Source organism: Talpa occidentalis, unplaced genomic scaffold (assembly GCF_014898055.3).
Source record: "Talpa occidentalis isolate TD23 unplaced genomic scaffold, MPIMG_talOcc4v2.1 talOcc4.16, whole genome shotgun sequence".
Taxonomy (NCBI): domain Eukaryota; kingdom Metazoa; phylum Chordata; class Mammalia; order Eulipotyphla; family Talpidae; genus Talpa; species Talpa occidentalis.
Window position 1 is genome coordinate 65,374,119 of NW_023601653.1, and position 17,873 is coordinate 65,391,991.

A 17,873-nucleotide genomic window follows, 5' to 3' on the forward strand; every position below is an offset into this window, starting at 1 on the left:
ACTGTTACGTGAGCCTGACTTCTAAGAACTCTCACCTGCTCTACATAGACAATCAGGAAGAAATGGTAAGAATTTGAATGTTTTAAAGACTTGATTCATATTTCAATCTATATTATATTTATAGAATCCATCCATATTTTTGTGCAATATTTTACATAAGTCATCTACAATAATTTTCAGTTCTTGCTTTTCATAGAAAAGAATTTTTTCTAAAATATTTTTTGCTATTAATATCACTGTGCATCAGGCAACAAAATATGCAAGCATCATACAGACTGACCAGGTGTCAGTAGAACCTGTGTCTCCAAATTACATGATGGTCAGACGTTTCCAGTTGCCATCAGCCCTGCTCCTGCGTCCTCTCTCCTCACTGCTGCCTTTTTTTTTTTTTTTGCTAATCTCCTGATCTTTTATATTATAGCTCTTTTTGCTTACTTTTTAAATATATATATTTTATCCCTTTATATAATTTTATCTTTCTATGGAATCGTAAAATATGCATTTTTATTCTTGTCTCTTTTTGCTGTCTTGTGACATTTTGTCACTTATCCTCATAATCATGCTTCCCCATAGTTTGTTAGTTTTCACTGCTGAAATATGTGAGTGCAACATTTTAATAGACATTCTATGAGATATCTCTGGTGGATACATGCCCACAGGGAGGGAGACCTCATGCCCTCAGGGATGAAGAGCCTTCTTGGGTGGAGAATTTTTAGTCATAGTATCTCCTTTTACATAAGATCCATAGTTAAAATGCATTCTGGAAGTTGTATATTTTATAAGTTTGAGTAAATGTATAATGACATGTATTTGCCATTATAGAATTTTACAGAATAGTGAAACTAAAATTCTGGGCTTCCTTGGTGACACAGGGGTTAAGATTTCAGCACTGTCAAACTGTCACCAGCCACTGTGGCATGAGTTCCATGCCAGGCCAGGGAGCTACCCACGTCTCAGCAGACCTCTCCTGTCTCACCTGCTGCTGCCTTCAGTAGATGCACCTATTCTGCTTACCACTCTGTCTCTGGAGAATTCTCTCACCACCACCACCCCCCAACCCCCACCTCTGGCCTGGGACCCAGTTCTTATATGCATAAAAAAATAAAATAAATTTTAAAAATATTAATTAAATTCTCTGTGCTTTAGGGCCTCCCCGGTCGTGCAGCGGTTGAGCACTGTGTTACGAAGCTGCCCGCAGCCTCCTCAGCACCAGTTCGATCCCCAGAGGGGCGAGGGTCTCACATGGCACACAGACCTCTCCTGCTGCCCACTGCTCCCCTCAGCAGTGTACTTCCTCAGTCTGCCTGTTCTGGCTCTGGTGAATTCTCTCACCCTCCACACTTCTGACTGTACCCAGTGCTTGTATAAATAAATAAATAAAATCTTAAAAAAAATTTCTCTGTGCTTTATATATAAATCCTTCCCTCCCTAATAAACTCAGCCAAGTACTGACTTTCTGTAGTTTCCATAGTTTTTCCTTTTCCAGAACATCATATAGATGAAATCATAGTATATTCTATCTTTCCTATAATATTTTAACTATATATCTTAAGCATTTTTATGTGCATAGTTTGGTAGTGTTAACTAAGTTTGCATTATTGAGCAACAAATCTCTAGCACTTTTTCACTTTGCAAAACTAAAACTCTCCACCCATTGAATAATAACTCCTCTCTCTGGCCCTCATCTTTTTCTCGGGTTATATTTACACCTATGTTAATTTTCTTCATACTGTGTCAAAGATCTCTGAGATGCTATTAATTTTCCTCTCTTTAGAATGAAGTTTCTATTACTCCATTCTCAATTTGTATTGCTATTTCTTTCTTGTTTTATCTTAACTATTATATTTTCATTTAAGTATTTGAATGTAATATTCTCAATAACATGCACACATTTATAATAATTACTTTAAAATAATTTTCTAGTAAATCTAATATCTTGTCCTAAAAAATTGGATTTTATTGAATAATTTTACCCCAACAGTGGAAAACATTATCTAATTTTTAGACACATTTTCTAATTCTTTTATGTAGAATTTTTTTATAATACAGTCTACTGATGTGGATTCTGCTTCATTTTTTCTTGATTTATTATTTTGTCTTTTGTAGACTTATACTGTGGAATCTTTTCCTCTAAACTGTATTGCTGATATTTTTGCTCATTTTTTTTAAATCTTGATTTTACTTTTTAGCTGCTTTCCAGGAATTGCCCTTGTTTTAATTCTCTGACAGCTGACATTCTTTTTTAAAGACCCAATTCAAATCCTTTGAGTTGCTTGGCTTCTATTTAATGTATGTGTGTGTTGTATCTAGGGAATGGCTCATAACTACAATCAGCTCTCAAGTCTCCTTTGACTTTTACTTAAAGCATTTTCTTTTGTTAAGGTTGTAGGGTTACATGCATAGGATTCAGAGGTACAGGTTCAAATACATGTCACCACACCACACCAACCACCAAGGCACCAGAGCTCATTGGGCCCCTCTACATCTTGTTCTCCTTCATACTAGAATCTTTTAGTTCCATCGACCAAGATTTTTAGATAGGTCTTGTCATCTCTTCTATCGTACCCTCATTTTAGTACCTTTCCAGTGTATATATGTCTGTTCTATGCTTGACACAAAGGAGATCTCAACATCAGATTTAAAACACATGGATTTTTCCTTAGCCATTTGCTGCAAGAGGCCTTGTTGCTCCAGCCAGATAGGATACTGACAAGCAGCTAAGAGAAAGGGCCTCACACCATGGGGCTGAAGATCTGGCATCCTTTGCTTTTTGTTCTTGGTCGTAGAGAAAAATTTATCAGAAAGTATATTAGGCAATAAATTATATGTATCAGCATATAATGTAAGTAAATAGCATGGAAAATTGTCTGTTTAAAAATTAGTTGTTAGGCAGTTTGGCCCACTTGACAATGGCAGATGATTTGTTGTGCATGCCTGACAAGCAATCCAGCACAACAATTGTAGTGGGTCCTTCTTTTGCCTTCTCTCAAAGTTTCTTGGGAAAGTTTTTAAATGAAGCTATTTGAGTTAAGGAGTTTCTAGGTAGAAGAAGTTCTGATAGCTGAGTAGCAGCCAGCCCCTGCTGTGAAGGACATTGAGAATAAAAAAAGTCTTTTTTTTTTTGCTTAGGCTTTAGCTGATGGGGATGTTCTGGTGGCTATCAACTGTCTTAGGTTATTGTTTAGCTGAAACAATGAATTTTAGTGTAAGACTTAGTTTTTTATTAACCTTGAAGGTTGCCTTCTTGCTGAGAGCATGGAAAAGGAGATGCACTAATTGTTTCTGCTTTGTTTTTATGCACTTGATAATGTAATCTCAATGCTTGCAAAAAATGTATAAATAAAGAACCTGCTGAGCCTTTTGGCAGAAGATACTAACACCTCACTAAGTGTCAGTGTCTCCTCATTCCCTTCCCCTCAGTCCCTAAGTTTCAGATCATTCGTATTCGCCAAGGCCGTCTCATCCTTTCAGGAACCCTGACAAGACGTTTTGCCGGAGGCTGGTCCCCGGCAGCCATTACATAGAAAATTCACTAGTTTGAGTTGGACTTGTGTCAGGTTACCCACCCCTACCGGCCACAACCCTGCCACACACACACACTGCTAACTAAGAACAATGGCACCATTTTTCCCAAATGGTAAAATCTAAAATCTTCTTGCTCACTGAGCTTGGGTAGGGAGTGGGGGAGACATGGGAGCATTTGTGAGCAAGATTTTCTCTATTTTTCACTTGAATCTCTAGCAGTTTTTCCATTAATCAATACTTAATGAATCATTACTAGCTTTAGATCAATTTTTAGAGCTGTGAAATTGAAGCTGTCAATGTATCCTCTCCATGTGGTCAACACATTTTCTTCATGTGTCCAGTAGGTAACATTATAATGAATATTGACTCTACAAAGAACATGAAATAACTTTATTTAAAAATTCACATTAGCATAAAAACTTTCATTTGACTTCTCACAATGTTTGCTTTTACATAGATTTTTTTTCTTCTTCAACACTCTTGTATACATTAGACTATCCCACAAACCAATAACAATTTTCATTCAGTCAAGAATGTGCAGAAAGCTAATGTCATCTCTTCAATTAACCTTATTTCTGGTGTTTTGCATATACCTCTGTGCTTCACACAAAAGAGATCATAACCTTGAATTTAAAAGAGTGTAAGTTTTCCCTAGTTATTATCTAGCAAATCCAGCACTTTGAGCTGAAAAAGCAGTGGACTATTTCACAACCTTTCCCACTGCTATTCAAGTCTGTCCCTGTGATAATAACACCACTGATTTTTGCAGTCTTCTCCAAATTTTGAAAATTACACTTTTCCTTGTACATTGAGCTGGGAATGTGGAGGCATGGGTACTGTCAGAGGCAAGAAGATTATACATTCACACCATCACTGGAAGCTGGAGGCTTTACTAATGATAAATACTTCACAAATTATTATTGGGTTTTGATAAATTTTCAGAGCCCTGAAATTGTTATTTTTGTCAATGAGTCCTCCTCACTTAAGTCAAAACAATTATATTTTCTCATATGTCCAGTGTGTAATATTGTAATGGAATGTTACCACAATTGAAAGCATAAATTAATAAAAAAATAAAAGTTAAAAAAAGAAACTCTCTATTAGGTGTGAATGAAATAGCTATCTGTTATTACAAAATTCAGATTAGTATAAAAGCTTTCATTTGACTTCTTATAACATTTGTTTCCTCATAGAATTTTTTGAAAATCTTTTATATCTTTCCATGGATTGGAGTCTCCTGCAGAACCAGTGGGGATAATGGGTGTGGACAAATGGCTCAGTTTTCTCTTCCAAACTGTAACTTTCTTAAGAACTTTTATATTTTATGACTTGAAAGAATTCATCTGAGCAAGAGAAAACAATATGTGAACAAATACTTGTTTCCATGAGGAATAACTGGAGATTCAGATTTAAGTATGTAGTGAGTAGTCAATAATATTGCTAATTCTTCAAAAAATTGTTATATGTTGCCAAGATTAATTATGTATTGTATTCTATATTTCAGATTGACAATATTATCATTACAAGGCAAGAATTGTACATATTTCAATATTCAAGATAACCCACTATTTCCTGAATCCTGTTCAGAAACAAACAAAATAATATGTATGTAAGCACTGCTTACATGAGCTTACCTGAAGTTAGTATATACCATTCTCACTAACTCTAAAGAACATGTTTCACGTTTTTTCAAAAGTCACGATATTTTCTGTGTTTTATTATCTAATGATTATTTTCAGAGAAGTTTTAGGTTTACCACATGATTAAGGGAATGGCATAGACAATTCCCATATCTCCTTGTGCCTCTAGGGCCATGTCTTCCCCCATTAAGAACATCACTTAGCAAAATGGTGCATCTGTTACAGAGGATGAATCAACATGGATTTATAATAATCACTGAAGTCCTGAAGTATCAACCTTGGTGTTGCAGTTGCAGTATTATTTTTAAATCCCTACTCATATAAAATATAAAATAGGTACATATTACACATCTCCAAACCAGCTGCTGTTCATTAAAATAAATCATCTCTAAATTGCAAATCATGATCAATATCTTATTGTAAGTGTTCAATAAGGGGAATTATCCCACTCTTATTTTCAAGTTAATTGATTTGTTCCAGCTTTTGAAGTTGTTAATAATCAGGATCCAACAACCCAAGGGAGGGAGAAGGATGTGTCCTGGTGAGTGAGGAGACAGAAACCAAGGAATGTTTGATATAAAGAGTAGCTACAAGTAGGGACTAGCTTCAGGAAAGGGTATAAAAGAAAATTACAAAGAGCACCTTAGGGCTAAGGGAGAGTACCCGAAAGAGGAACTGTTACAGAGCAGGCCCGATTTAAAAAAACGGGTTGCTTGGCTGTGGGTCCTCAACTGAGTGCTTAAAAGGGACTTAATACTCCACTGCACGCACACACAAAAGGTTAATATAAGGTTTATTTACAAGGGAAAGGGAATTGAGGAAATGTACAACTCAGGGAGAAAATAGGGAAATAAAGTCTTTAATGCGTCCTACCCGATCGATCCGCCGACCTGGAAACCCAAAGGCACTCTCAGAGCTCTGAGAGCTGGCGGAGAGCCAAAAAGGGAACCCACCCACCAAAGCCCACCTGTCTGGTTTTATACCAAACCTGACTGCTTATTAACCCCACTCTCAGGTTCCAGCAACCTTCCCTTTGGTGGTGATGGGATGTGGAGTTCCCAGTGTCTTTGGCTTTGGCCTGGGGTGGGGGTGGAGTCCACAAAGCCTGTATGGAATTAGCTTTAGGACATCCTTTTCCCCTAACAAAACCACTTGGGTCCCAGCTCTCTCTGAGGAAGACTTTTAGGCTTCCCTGAAGAGGATATGGCTGCAGATGACTTGATGGAATGTTCATTGGTTGATCCTGGAAAAGAGCAGTTCTGCAGTCGCGGGCTCACATTACTGAGCTTAGATCTCCCTTGGAATTAGCGAAAAGGAGACTCCCTGCAAGAGAATCAGCAGGCGGAGGCTGGAGGGCAGGACTGTGATTGAGACTGAGGATACAAGCTTGCTGGCAGGGGAGCACCGCGGGATTCCTGCATGGGCTCCTGAAACTGCTCCTTGTCAGCCCATGGAGAGGAAACACCAGGACGCCAGGAACAAAGGCCCCTTCCCTGCAGCATCTCCCCATGCCTTTCACAGTGAAAGTTAACATCTTGTGTGCTGACATGGGGGGAAAGTTCATAGGATCTTGTTCCATTATGGCAAAACAAGGAAGAGAAATCTTGATTTGGAGAGTAATATATTGCTAATTGATTCAAGGTTTCTATGCAACAATCACAAAGTCACTTACCGTTTGGATTTATTCCACATCCCTGGAGAATAGAACGGAAATGTATCTATCTATCTATCTATCTATCTATCTATCTATCTATCTATCTTTCTATCTATCCATCTGTCTGTTTATCAATCTCTGTCTCCTTCTCTCTCTCTCTCTCTCTATATATATCTAGAAATTGTTATACAGCCACATTTTCAAGGGTTATGTTAATATTTGCTAGAAATTGGTATTTTCATGGGTAACAATCAGTGTCTTTTACTAATTTTTTTACATGTCTATTTTTCCCCCTATCATAATTCAGATATTTGGGAAGAGATCATCTTATATTACATGTTGTATTGTCATTACTACTATTGAAAAAATACATTGATGAAGACATAAAATGTAAAAAATAAAATAATAAATATTTGCATGTGTCAAATAGTTATTGATATTGTTAGCAAGACTTTAGTAATTGATACTGATTCAGTGATATTTCTATCATAATCTAATGATAAGAGGGATAAATCATATACTGGATTATTTTCAAAATGAATTATTCATATACAGTTTTCTCCTTGAATATTGACCTTCTTATATACTCCAAATATAGTACTTATATACATAAAGAGAAAATATATGAATATTTGTAAATAATTTCATGTAATATATAAATTGTAAGTAAATTTGTATTATAAGCGGCCCAGGATTTCATTGATTTCAAAAGAAACATTTATTTGCATTCACCAATGTTGGTTACTCTTGGCATATAAAAATTGAAGAAATGCAAATCAAAACCAGAGTGAGAAATCACCTCACACCTGTGAGAATGGCCCATACAAAAAAATGACTAGAAATAACAAGTGTTGGAGAGGAGATAAAGAACACTTGTTGTTAGTGGGAATGTAGATGGATCCATCCCCCATAAAAAACAGTATGAAAGTTTGTAAAATGATTAAAAATGTAGCTACCATATCATCCACCAAATTTACTCCTACCTGACAAACACAAAAACACTAACTTGAAGGGAAATTTGCATTTCCATATCCAGTGCTGCACTAGCCACAATAGTCAAACTATGGACACAACCTAAGTGCCCTTATATCGGGGGTAATATTGTATTTATGACAATTGGTATTTCATACCCTAGGGTTGTGCTGCTATATTTTCCTTTGAAATAAAATAAAAATTATGACTGTTCACTGCAATGATTTTTTTTTTTAAACTGAAGGCAGAAAAATGGAGATGTAGGGCAGAGAAATTGAAAAGCTTGGGAATTGGTGGTCTTTGTGACAATTACAATATACTTGAAATTTCAGCTTTTTTTTTAAATAGTGACAAATATCATTAAATGTTTATTGTTAATGAGATTATGACAGAAATATTTCAGCATCATAATCATGGCATAAGGACATAAGGTAAGAAGGATGCCATGTAAGACTTATCAAACTTGCCTAAAAGTAGAATTTAAAAATCTAAGATACTCTTTGGACCTACATTTTCAGTGTTTGTGATTGAAAAGGACTTAGTTAACAGCGTGGATAATCAAGCCTTTTGTCCCACAATATCTTTTAGAAAAACAACAACAACAACAATTGTTTGAGGCTTTTGAAAATAGACAAACTAATTGACATACTATTAGATCAAAGTCTCCTCTGAAGGCTTTTGATGGTATAGGCTGTCTTCAAATAAGCCCCAGGGTAAATATTTCCCATTCACACTTTACTTAAAAATACATATATGTCATTTTTTGAAGTAACATTGGTTTGCAACACTGCATATGACTTAGGGGTACAGGTTGACACCTCTTTAGATGTATGAGACCACACCACCTCCACCACCAAAGCACCCAATCCTCCACTGTGACACTGTGACAGAAAGTCTCTCTTTTTCTGTCTTGCTTCACTTTGTCCTTGACAGGCAGTGTATGAACACCAGAGATATTACCAGAGACCAAGAGTGTCCTGGATCCCAGTGAAGGATGCACTGCTTTCTGATTAACAGAAGCTGTGTGTGGCTGCTCTCCTGTGCCTCCCCTAACCCATCTTGTTTAGTGGAAGATTGCAAAAGTCAGATATTCTACAACAGAAGTGCAATTAAGATACAATCAAATAACAGACAGTATTGGAATCTTCATTTGAATAATTCAGGGCAAGACAAGAATAAAGCATGTGAAGTATGTGACATGATTTCTGAAAATATTCAAATTCTTGCTAGTGGAGAATAGGTCAAGTACAAGCACACAGGCATATTTGGGTTGACAAATCAATAGAATTTAAAGTGTTTTGGGTGAATTAAAGTCTGATAAGGAGCAATTTATTTTGGAAATCTTAATATAGGTATAATTCTATGTTATTTTATATTTAGTTCAGTTTTTCATAATAGATACTTAAAGTGAATTCATCTGATTGTCAAGGTAAACGTATTCCTCATATGCTTAGATATAATAGAAACAGTTTGACAGTTGTAAAAATCAAGCTGAGATAGATTCCATAAAATGCCAATATAAAAATAATTATAGATATAAAGATTTCAAAAATATTGAAAAAAAATTGCAATAAGACTTTCATGCAGTAAGACTTTTATCTAATAAATTAAGTTACATCTTCTAACTAGTATAAACAAATGATAAAAAAGTGGTAAAACTGAAACTTAAATTGCTGACAATGGAGCAACTTTTAAAGACCATACTTTGTAAATTTCAAAACCAGGATCAATTCTAGATTCCACTGGATAGAGAGAATATTTACTAAATTATATTATGTGATTTTATACAATTGTTTACACCACTGAGGAGACCATCACTGACTGACAGTTTTAGGATCTTTCTGGAAGGTTGAACCAATACTGTTATCCCATAAGTTATCCCTATCATTGTGTACTTTTCTATCTTAGCTATTAAAACAATTGTCAATTTAAATAAGACTTTAAATTAAATAAGAATTTTTGTGCCTTGTTCTCAAATTATTTACAATTTGAGTAAGGGCAGTGTTTTATATAATTTTTTCAAAGTACAAAAGATTTCCTTAAATTTTTACTGATTTCTTAAAACTTCACAATAATTCCAGATAAAATATATGCTAACACCTCATCTGCATCTAACAAATAATTTTAAGTCACTAAATAATGGTAATTTAGTGAAGGAAAGTGCCATACATGCATTGTTTATTTTTAAAAAAAACTAGATTTTTGACTTATATTTCTCCAATCAAAAATAATGTATCAAACATAGAATATCATCTTAAAAACTACTTATTCTGTCACAAAACTCACGTTTAAAGCTGTGAGGAAATTAAAAACAGCCTTCACAGTGTTTGAATGCAATAGGAGTACTCAGCCCACACTCCGCCCATATTGACTACACCAGGCATCTTCTCACCAAATACAGTTTATTCTTTACTCAAGCTGCAAAGATGAATAACCAGGGTGTAACCTATGCAGAACTGAAGCATGCAAAGAATTTAAAAAGCCAGCAAATGAAATCTTTGGTACCTGAAAGCTCCATTTCGATAACCAAGCAAGAAATAACTTATGCAGAATTTAACTTTCAAAATGCTTCTCAGGATCTTCAGGGGAATGACAATACATACCACTGCAAAGGTAAAATGTTTGGTAGACACACAGTATAACTGCTCTGGGATGGACAATGGAGCACAGGAATGGGGGTATGCATAAGGAAGAAGCTCACCTATCATGCATTTGTGAAATCAGAATTTGAAGTAGAAATTCAAGATTCTAATGTGAAATGTGAAGACTAATTTTATCCAGGCATTGCTGTCATTGAGTAACTTCTCATGGTCATTACATATACTGTAAATGCAACGGTGTATGCTGGGAGAAAGGTTACAATAGGAGGCATAAGTCTGGGATCCACTTTTATATATGTGATTCCTTGTGGATGTGCATTCTCTTGTCTGTAAACTGTCTGAGCAACTGTCTTCTTCTCTCCTTTCTCAGTGTTTCCATCTCTCTCCTTGCAGGCTTACCATCACCACGGGAGAAGCTCATAGCTGGGATCCTGGGAATTATTTGCCTTGTCTTGATACTCAGTATTGTAGCAGTAATTATTAGTAATGCCTGTAAGAAATTTTAGAAAGATTATAAGAAAACCTTTCACTTAATGATCATCAACACTCTACAGATTTCATAATATTAAAGAATAAAACTCTGATTTTAATGTTTATTTAGACCTAATGTGGAAAATTTATTTAGAATTTGTCAATAGTAAAAATAACAATGAATATTGAGAACACTTTTTACATATTGAAATTTTCTAATTCAGAACATGTTTCAGGGTACTAAAAGACCTTATTGGGAAATACACATTAATTCTGGAGCTTTGTTAACCCAAGTATAAACCCAGAGATAATATAGTTTCACCTTCTTGGCTTCTGAAATAACTTAATGCAAATGTTCAATACACTATTGCTTTTTTGGTAAAATCAATTGTACTAAAGCTCATTCTAATTTAAGTCAAATTTCAAACTAAAAAAAAAAAGTATTATAATTTCCTTAGAACTGTTTTAATATTTATAAGGATTACTTTGTTGTTGTTTTTTTTCTAGTTACTAAAACTGGAAAGCTGAAAAATTCATCCCAAGAAACAATGATCCCAAAAGGTATATAGTGATTTTCAAAGTTCTGATATTAATACAGTTTGTATTTTCTCTCTACCTTAGATAAGCCATAAATGTAGAAAAAAAATGAATTACAAATTTGAGTAATAAATAAGTAAAGATTATTAAATTGTTCATGTTATGCAATAATAGAAAAACAATCATTTAAAATCACCTAACTCATTGTCAGTTAGTTCCAATGTCTCACTGCTATAAGTTAGATAAATAATATTTCTATTCCAAAACAGTATTTTGTTTACTAGATATTCAAAACATGTATAAAGTAGATAGTTTTGCTTGTGTGTTTGCTTTGTATCAGTCCATACCTGAGGAAAGAGGTGTTGAATTTTCTCTGAGTCAGTATCAGTGTGTTTCTTTCATATGTGTCAGCTGTGAGAATGCATAACTATATTAAAATATACATGTGTATGTCTAAACCCATGCAAATTTTAAAGTGATTTTTATTAAACATTCAAATTGTATTTTGATAATAATTCATAATCTCTCCACAGCATATCATTGTGGTGCTTGTCCAAAGGAGTGGTTAACAATTTTCAACAACTGCTACTATATCAGTAATGAAGAAAAAACCTGGAATCACAGCATAACAGCATGTGCTTCTAACAACTCTCATCTGCTCTACACAAAAAATCAGGAAGAAATGGTAAGATTTTAAATGTTTCAAATAATCTATTAAAAGATTTTTTTAGTCAAGATTATACTTACTGATTGCATCCAAACTTGTGTGGATATATATAGATTTATGTTAAAGCCTGCCTATAAATCTGTTGTTTGACTTCATATTGCTTTTCTATTTTATGCGATGAATGAACATTTAAAAATTTTCAATTCTAGTTTTTCATAGAAAACCAAGTTTCTATAGATGCTGTTTCAAATAAACTTTGCTGTTCAATTTTAACACACAGCAAGGAAATTAAATATCTGATGGTTTTGCAGATTTATTAAGTGAAATAAACCCAGGTAATTACAAATACAATAGAATTTACCAACCCCACAGTCCCCCCTGAATGCACTCTAGTCACTTCTCTCTGTTCACTTAACCACTTTGCTATCTTATGAATCATCCTTGTTTAATTTTGAGCATTATTTAAATGGAAAAATGCCTTTCATGTGTTTCTTCTCATACTCATTTGATAATTGAGGGTCATTCATAATTTTGTATTTATCGGCAACTTGTTAATTATCACTGCTATAATATACTAATATGACACTTCTACTCGGGAATTTAATTTAGGGTGTTATGAATAATCACTTTATGAAAATCCTCCTGTATGACCTTTCCTACATATTACATTGTGTTTGCAACACTGTGCCTGTTAGTAGAAATATGTAGTATATAATACATTATATTTTGATAATATGCTATATCTGTTATACTATAATAATCTATAAATATAATTATAATTGCTATCTATATATAAATATTTTATGGTGAATCAAATGTACCAATTGATTTTGCTGGGTCATAAGTATGGGTATTTCTTTTTTTTTTAAGATTCATTTATTTATGCACTAAAGAGCTGGGGTACAAGACAGAGAAGGGGGGGTGAGAGGAGTCACCAGAGACAGAGTGGGGAGCAGAACAGGTGAATTGACTGAAACACACTGCTGAGAGGAGCAGCAGGCAAGACAGGAGAGTTCTGCTCACCATGTGGGTGGGGATCGAACTCCTGCTGCAGAGTGTGTGGATTGCTTCATATTGTGGTGCTTAACCCCTTAACTCCCCTCCGGGAGGCCCTGGGTATGGGTATTTCTTAATTTATTAAATTATCCCAGGTTTAAAAAAAAATTGTGAAAGTATACATTTTGCTTAATTACTCCTTGTGCCACAGCTTTGTACTTTCAGGAATATTAATATTATGTCTGATGCTTATTGAACAGTATCATTATGACATTATTTGCCATTGTCCTGATTACTATTAAAATGAATGTACTTTTGTGCTCTATTCAGTGCTAAATTATTCGATGAAGTGCTGTTCGCCCTTCTCTCCTACATGGTGTCTGTATTTTCCTGCCTAGAGCTCTTGTTATATTATATACATGGTCTCTTTTTATCTTGTGAGCTATAAGAAGCATTTTTTGACAGTGACTTAACATTTTTGCTTTAATATTGTAATTCTTTAATGACCAGAATCTATTAATGTATTAATTTTGCATTTTGAGTTCTTTAATGTCCTGGAAGCAAGTCTCTCTCTCTCTTTTTTTTTTTTTAATATCTATCATTTGCAAATATTTTCTCCAACTCTTGTGATTTTTCTTTTCCTTGGAAAGAGCAGATATTTTATTATGATTAACTACACACATCATCAGTGTGTTCATTCATGACTCATTTATTTTTGGTTTTGTATCTAAAAAATCTCTGTCTAAGCCAACAGCATGGCATTTTTTTATAATATATATTCTTGAAGTTTACAGTTTGCTGTACAAACTATTGAGCTTTTTTTCCATATAGTATAAAGTATGGATAAAATTATGATGATTTATTTGTCATTTTTCCACTGAAAGCCAGCTATTTCCACAGCATTGATTGGAAAGACTTTGCCTTTTCATTTAATGAATCTGCATCTTTGTTGAAACTTGCATGTCATGTACTTGTGCATATACTTGTGCACTATTCTATTTTAAGTCAATCCCATACTTTAAACATGGTGTATTTTACAATAAGTTTATATTATTTTATATTAGTAACTTTTCAGCGTTACCCTGTGTGTTCCAGATATTTGCATGGCTATTTCCTTTTTAGCCCTACCTTTTAGAATTTTTCTTGCTTTTTATTTTAAGTTAAATCATTTATTTTCTTCCTTTCTCCTCCTGTCGTACTTTGCTTGTATAATTCCACCCTCCCAATCATGTTCTGAATGACAAGAGTCTTTTATTGTAGCTTTTGGTTATTTTCTTAGAATTTTACAGTAAGATATCATTTTTAGGACAGTGTACACATATTTCACTTCCTGTGCCACTCATTCATTTTGGTGCAATTAGGTTGTTTTGAGGACTTGATTATTATAAACAGTGCTGTGATGAACACAGGAGTGAATGCATCATTTCAAATTAATGCTTTGTATTCTTTGAGTACATATCTAGGTGTAGAATTGCTGCATCATATGGTAAATTGATTCACTTTTGGTGCAAATGTAGACTGGTCGAGCTCTATGGAACCCAGTATGGAAATTTCTCAAAAATTCAGATCACGTCTTTTTTTGAATAAACATTTTACCATACACCAAGGAAACTAAATATATCATAATTTTTAAGATTAAGTGAAAAGAACCAGGTCATTACAAATCAGTGCTATGGGACAAAGCTATGCCTTTCTCTAAGCCCTGCTTTAATTCTAACAGAAATCGTTTTATGTATTTTCAACTTACTATCAATCAGAATAAGGTATGTTCTAAGACATTTTGCCTTTATTTCACCTTTGAACTCTGTTTACTAGAAGTACAACATGATTGCTTAAAGATTCTTAAGTTTCATATACCTAATTATGTAATTCTATAAATGTCCATTATGTTTAGCGGCTCATAGTGTCTTTCCAGTCTTCCACAGGTTTATTGATTTTTCTGAGGAGTTGTTCTCATTTTATGTTTTCTCATAGATGCTTTTGAGCTCCTTTCGGGTTTACTTATGGATTGACCTTACCCAGAGAACCTATAATGGGTCACAAGTGTGGCCAACAGGCTTAGCTTTCTCTTCCAAATTGTAAGTGTTTTGAGAACTGTTATCTTGGATGCCTAAAGGGAATAATCATAGATGCAAAAAGCAAAATGTTAATGACTGTATAAACATAATTACTTTAATTGTTCCAATGAAAACATATTGAAAATATTCAGGTTTAGATATAATCATTAGTCCAAATACACTTAATGTTTTTACCAAAACATTAGCTAATAACTATTATTAATTAATATTACATGTATGGATATTAATTTTATGTTATTCTTTACCTTGCAGAATTTCACTATCTTCAGAGAAGGATAAAGATTGTCCATTTTTAGATTTTGAAAAGAAAAGTATGTCTTTTGAGTCCTGTTTAGAAAAAAAACGTTATATCTGTAAGCATCAGGCCCCTTGGCTTACCTAAATTTGGTAAAACGCCACTCATCATCTGCAGAGTCCACATTTGTAGCTTTTGGTTATTTTCTTAGAATTTTATATGAAGATATCATTTTTAGAACATGGTCGGTTCACAATAAAATGGTGCAGATATTTCCCACAGGCCCGTTTTCCACACAGGCACAGCCTCCCCCATTAATAACATCAGTAACCAAAATCGTTCATTTATTATGGAGCGTGAGTCCACACTGAAACATAGTACCACCTAAACTTCATAGTTTACTGAAATTTTGCCCTTGGAGTTATAGACTTTATTCTAAATCTTTATATTAATTATGAAGATATACTCCCAGGTACATATTACACTTCTTTTTGGTGTTTATTGAAATAAACCATGCATAAATGATAAATCCTAATGTCAAGAAGTGTTATTTCCCCTGTCTTTTTATCACCTGTTGAAATTCACTCAAAGGTGAAAAAACCCACTCCTATTTTCTCATTACTTGATTTGTTCTAACCCTTGAAGTTGTTTATAATGAAGATTCCACAACACACGTTAGCAAAGTGTTTAGTCACAGAAACGTCAGAAGACACAAATCAGGAAAGCTTGAGGTAACAAAATGATTTTTTGCAAGGACAGGTCGCAGGCTGGTCTGTGGAGCAGGAAAACTCCTTGCCAGTGTATCTGCTGGAAGAGGCTGGAGGGCAAGAAAATGTGACAGGGCCTCCTTGGTAGCACAGGGGTTAAACACAGCTCTATCAAGCTATTGCCAGCCACTGCAGCAAGAGTTCAATCCCCCAGTAAGGAGCAACACACACGCATGGCGCAGCAGACCTCTCCTATCTTAGCCACTGCTTCCCTCAGCAGTGTATTTTGGTCAATCCTCCTTTTCTGCTCCCCACTCTCTCTGGTGAATCCTCTCAACCTCCACATCTCTGGTCTAGAGCTTATTTCTTCCAGGCATACATAAATATATCATTCACTACTGTGGAAGGTGGGGATAAGGGAGTAAGATCAAAACAAGGGGAGTAGGAATTTCATGGGGACTATAACCAAGATGAAAATGCATATATCGTGCAAAAAAGGAAAAATGTTATCAAAAAATTAAAAAAAAAAAAGAAAGCTGTGACAGAGTAACCAAGAAAGCTGGCCAAAAGTGAGCACCAGCACATCCTCCATTTGGTCCCTGACAGCTGCATCTCAGCCAGTGAAGCCACCCCGGGGAAGCCAGGATTAAGAGCCCCTTCTCTGCAATGTCTCCCCAGTGTTCATTACAGCCAAACCTAACATCATGTGTGCTGACAAGGGAGAAAGATTTAAAGTATCTAGCTCCGTTATCTCAGAACAAAACAATGAAAAACAGATTTGGAGTTGAGAGTAATAATTTATGAATTGGTACTCAGGTTATCATGCCACAACCACAAAATTGCTCTATAAGAAACTTCTGGTTCTCTGGGCTTCCCTGATGGCACAAAAGGTTAAGATGCAACCTGTGAAGCTATTGCCAACCACTGCAACACGAGTTCGATCCCCGGCCAGGGAGCCACCAACATGGTGCAGCAGATGTCTCCTGACTTGCCAGCTGCTCCCCTCAGCAGTGTGTTTCAATTAATCTGCCTGTTCTGTTCCCCATTCTTCTCTGGTGAATCCTCTCATCCCCCATACCTCTGCCCTGTACCCAGGTACTTGTATGCATAAATAAATAAATCTTAAAAAAAATAAAAAAAAAAAGAAAAGAAAAAGAAACTCTGTTTTTGCCCACTCCCTTGGAGAATGTGTAACAGGGTAATACCCAGGGAAAGGAGAGGTTCCAGGTTCCCTGCCCCACCTTAAGAAGGGAAGAGCTGGGCAGGGAGGAGAAACTGAACAGAAGACTGGGACAAGGGAGGCGAGAGCAAGAAGCCCTAGAGGAGGCACAAGGAGCAGAGAGACATGTGAAAAAGCTTGGACTTGGATTTGTACCAGGGACTTGGACGACTCAGAAGGATGTGTATACTTGTACAGATGTGGGTGAGAGACCATGGGGCGCCTAACAATGGCAGCCTTAGTTTGATTTTGACTTTGTTCTTTTCCATCCAGACTTGTATGGCCCCTTCTGCTCCTTTCCTGTGCCCACCCTAGGGGCAGATTATGGCAGGCTACTGGGTCTCAGCAGTCCTGCTTTGTGCCACCTTGTTGGGTGGGCACTTACCTTCAAGGGAATGGGTAACTTTGGGTGCTTGATTTGAAAACTATGTTCTTTCTCTTCTCTTTATTGCAATCAAGTTGTCTTAAAGTTCTTTTGTATTGAATGTTTTATCCTTTAGAGTATATATTGTCATTATGCAGTGGATGGCAGAACCTATTTAAAGCAGCCAAATTTGGGGGTTCCCTGCCCT

The 17,873-nt window shown here is 35.3% G+C and overlaps 1 protein-coding gene across 1 annotated transcript; it reads left to right on the forward strand.

The window, feature by feature from the left end:
- The first annotated feature begins 10,217 nt into the window (after window positions 1-10,217).
- LOC119247004 (NKG2-A/NKG2-B type II integral membrane protein-like) lies at window positions 10,218-17,528 on the forward strand. The gene is made up of 4 exons (XM_037513230.1): window positions 10,218-10,404; window positions 10,785-10,883; window positions 11,933-12,084; window positions 17,280-17,528. The coding sequence occupies exons 1-4, from the start codon at window positions 10,218-10,220 to the stop codon at window positions 17,526-17,528; spliced, it is 687 nt and encodes a 228-aa protein (XP_037369127.1).
- Window positions 17,529-17,873: the final 345 nt, after the last annotated feature.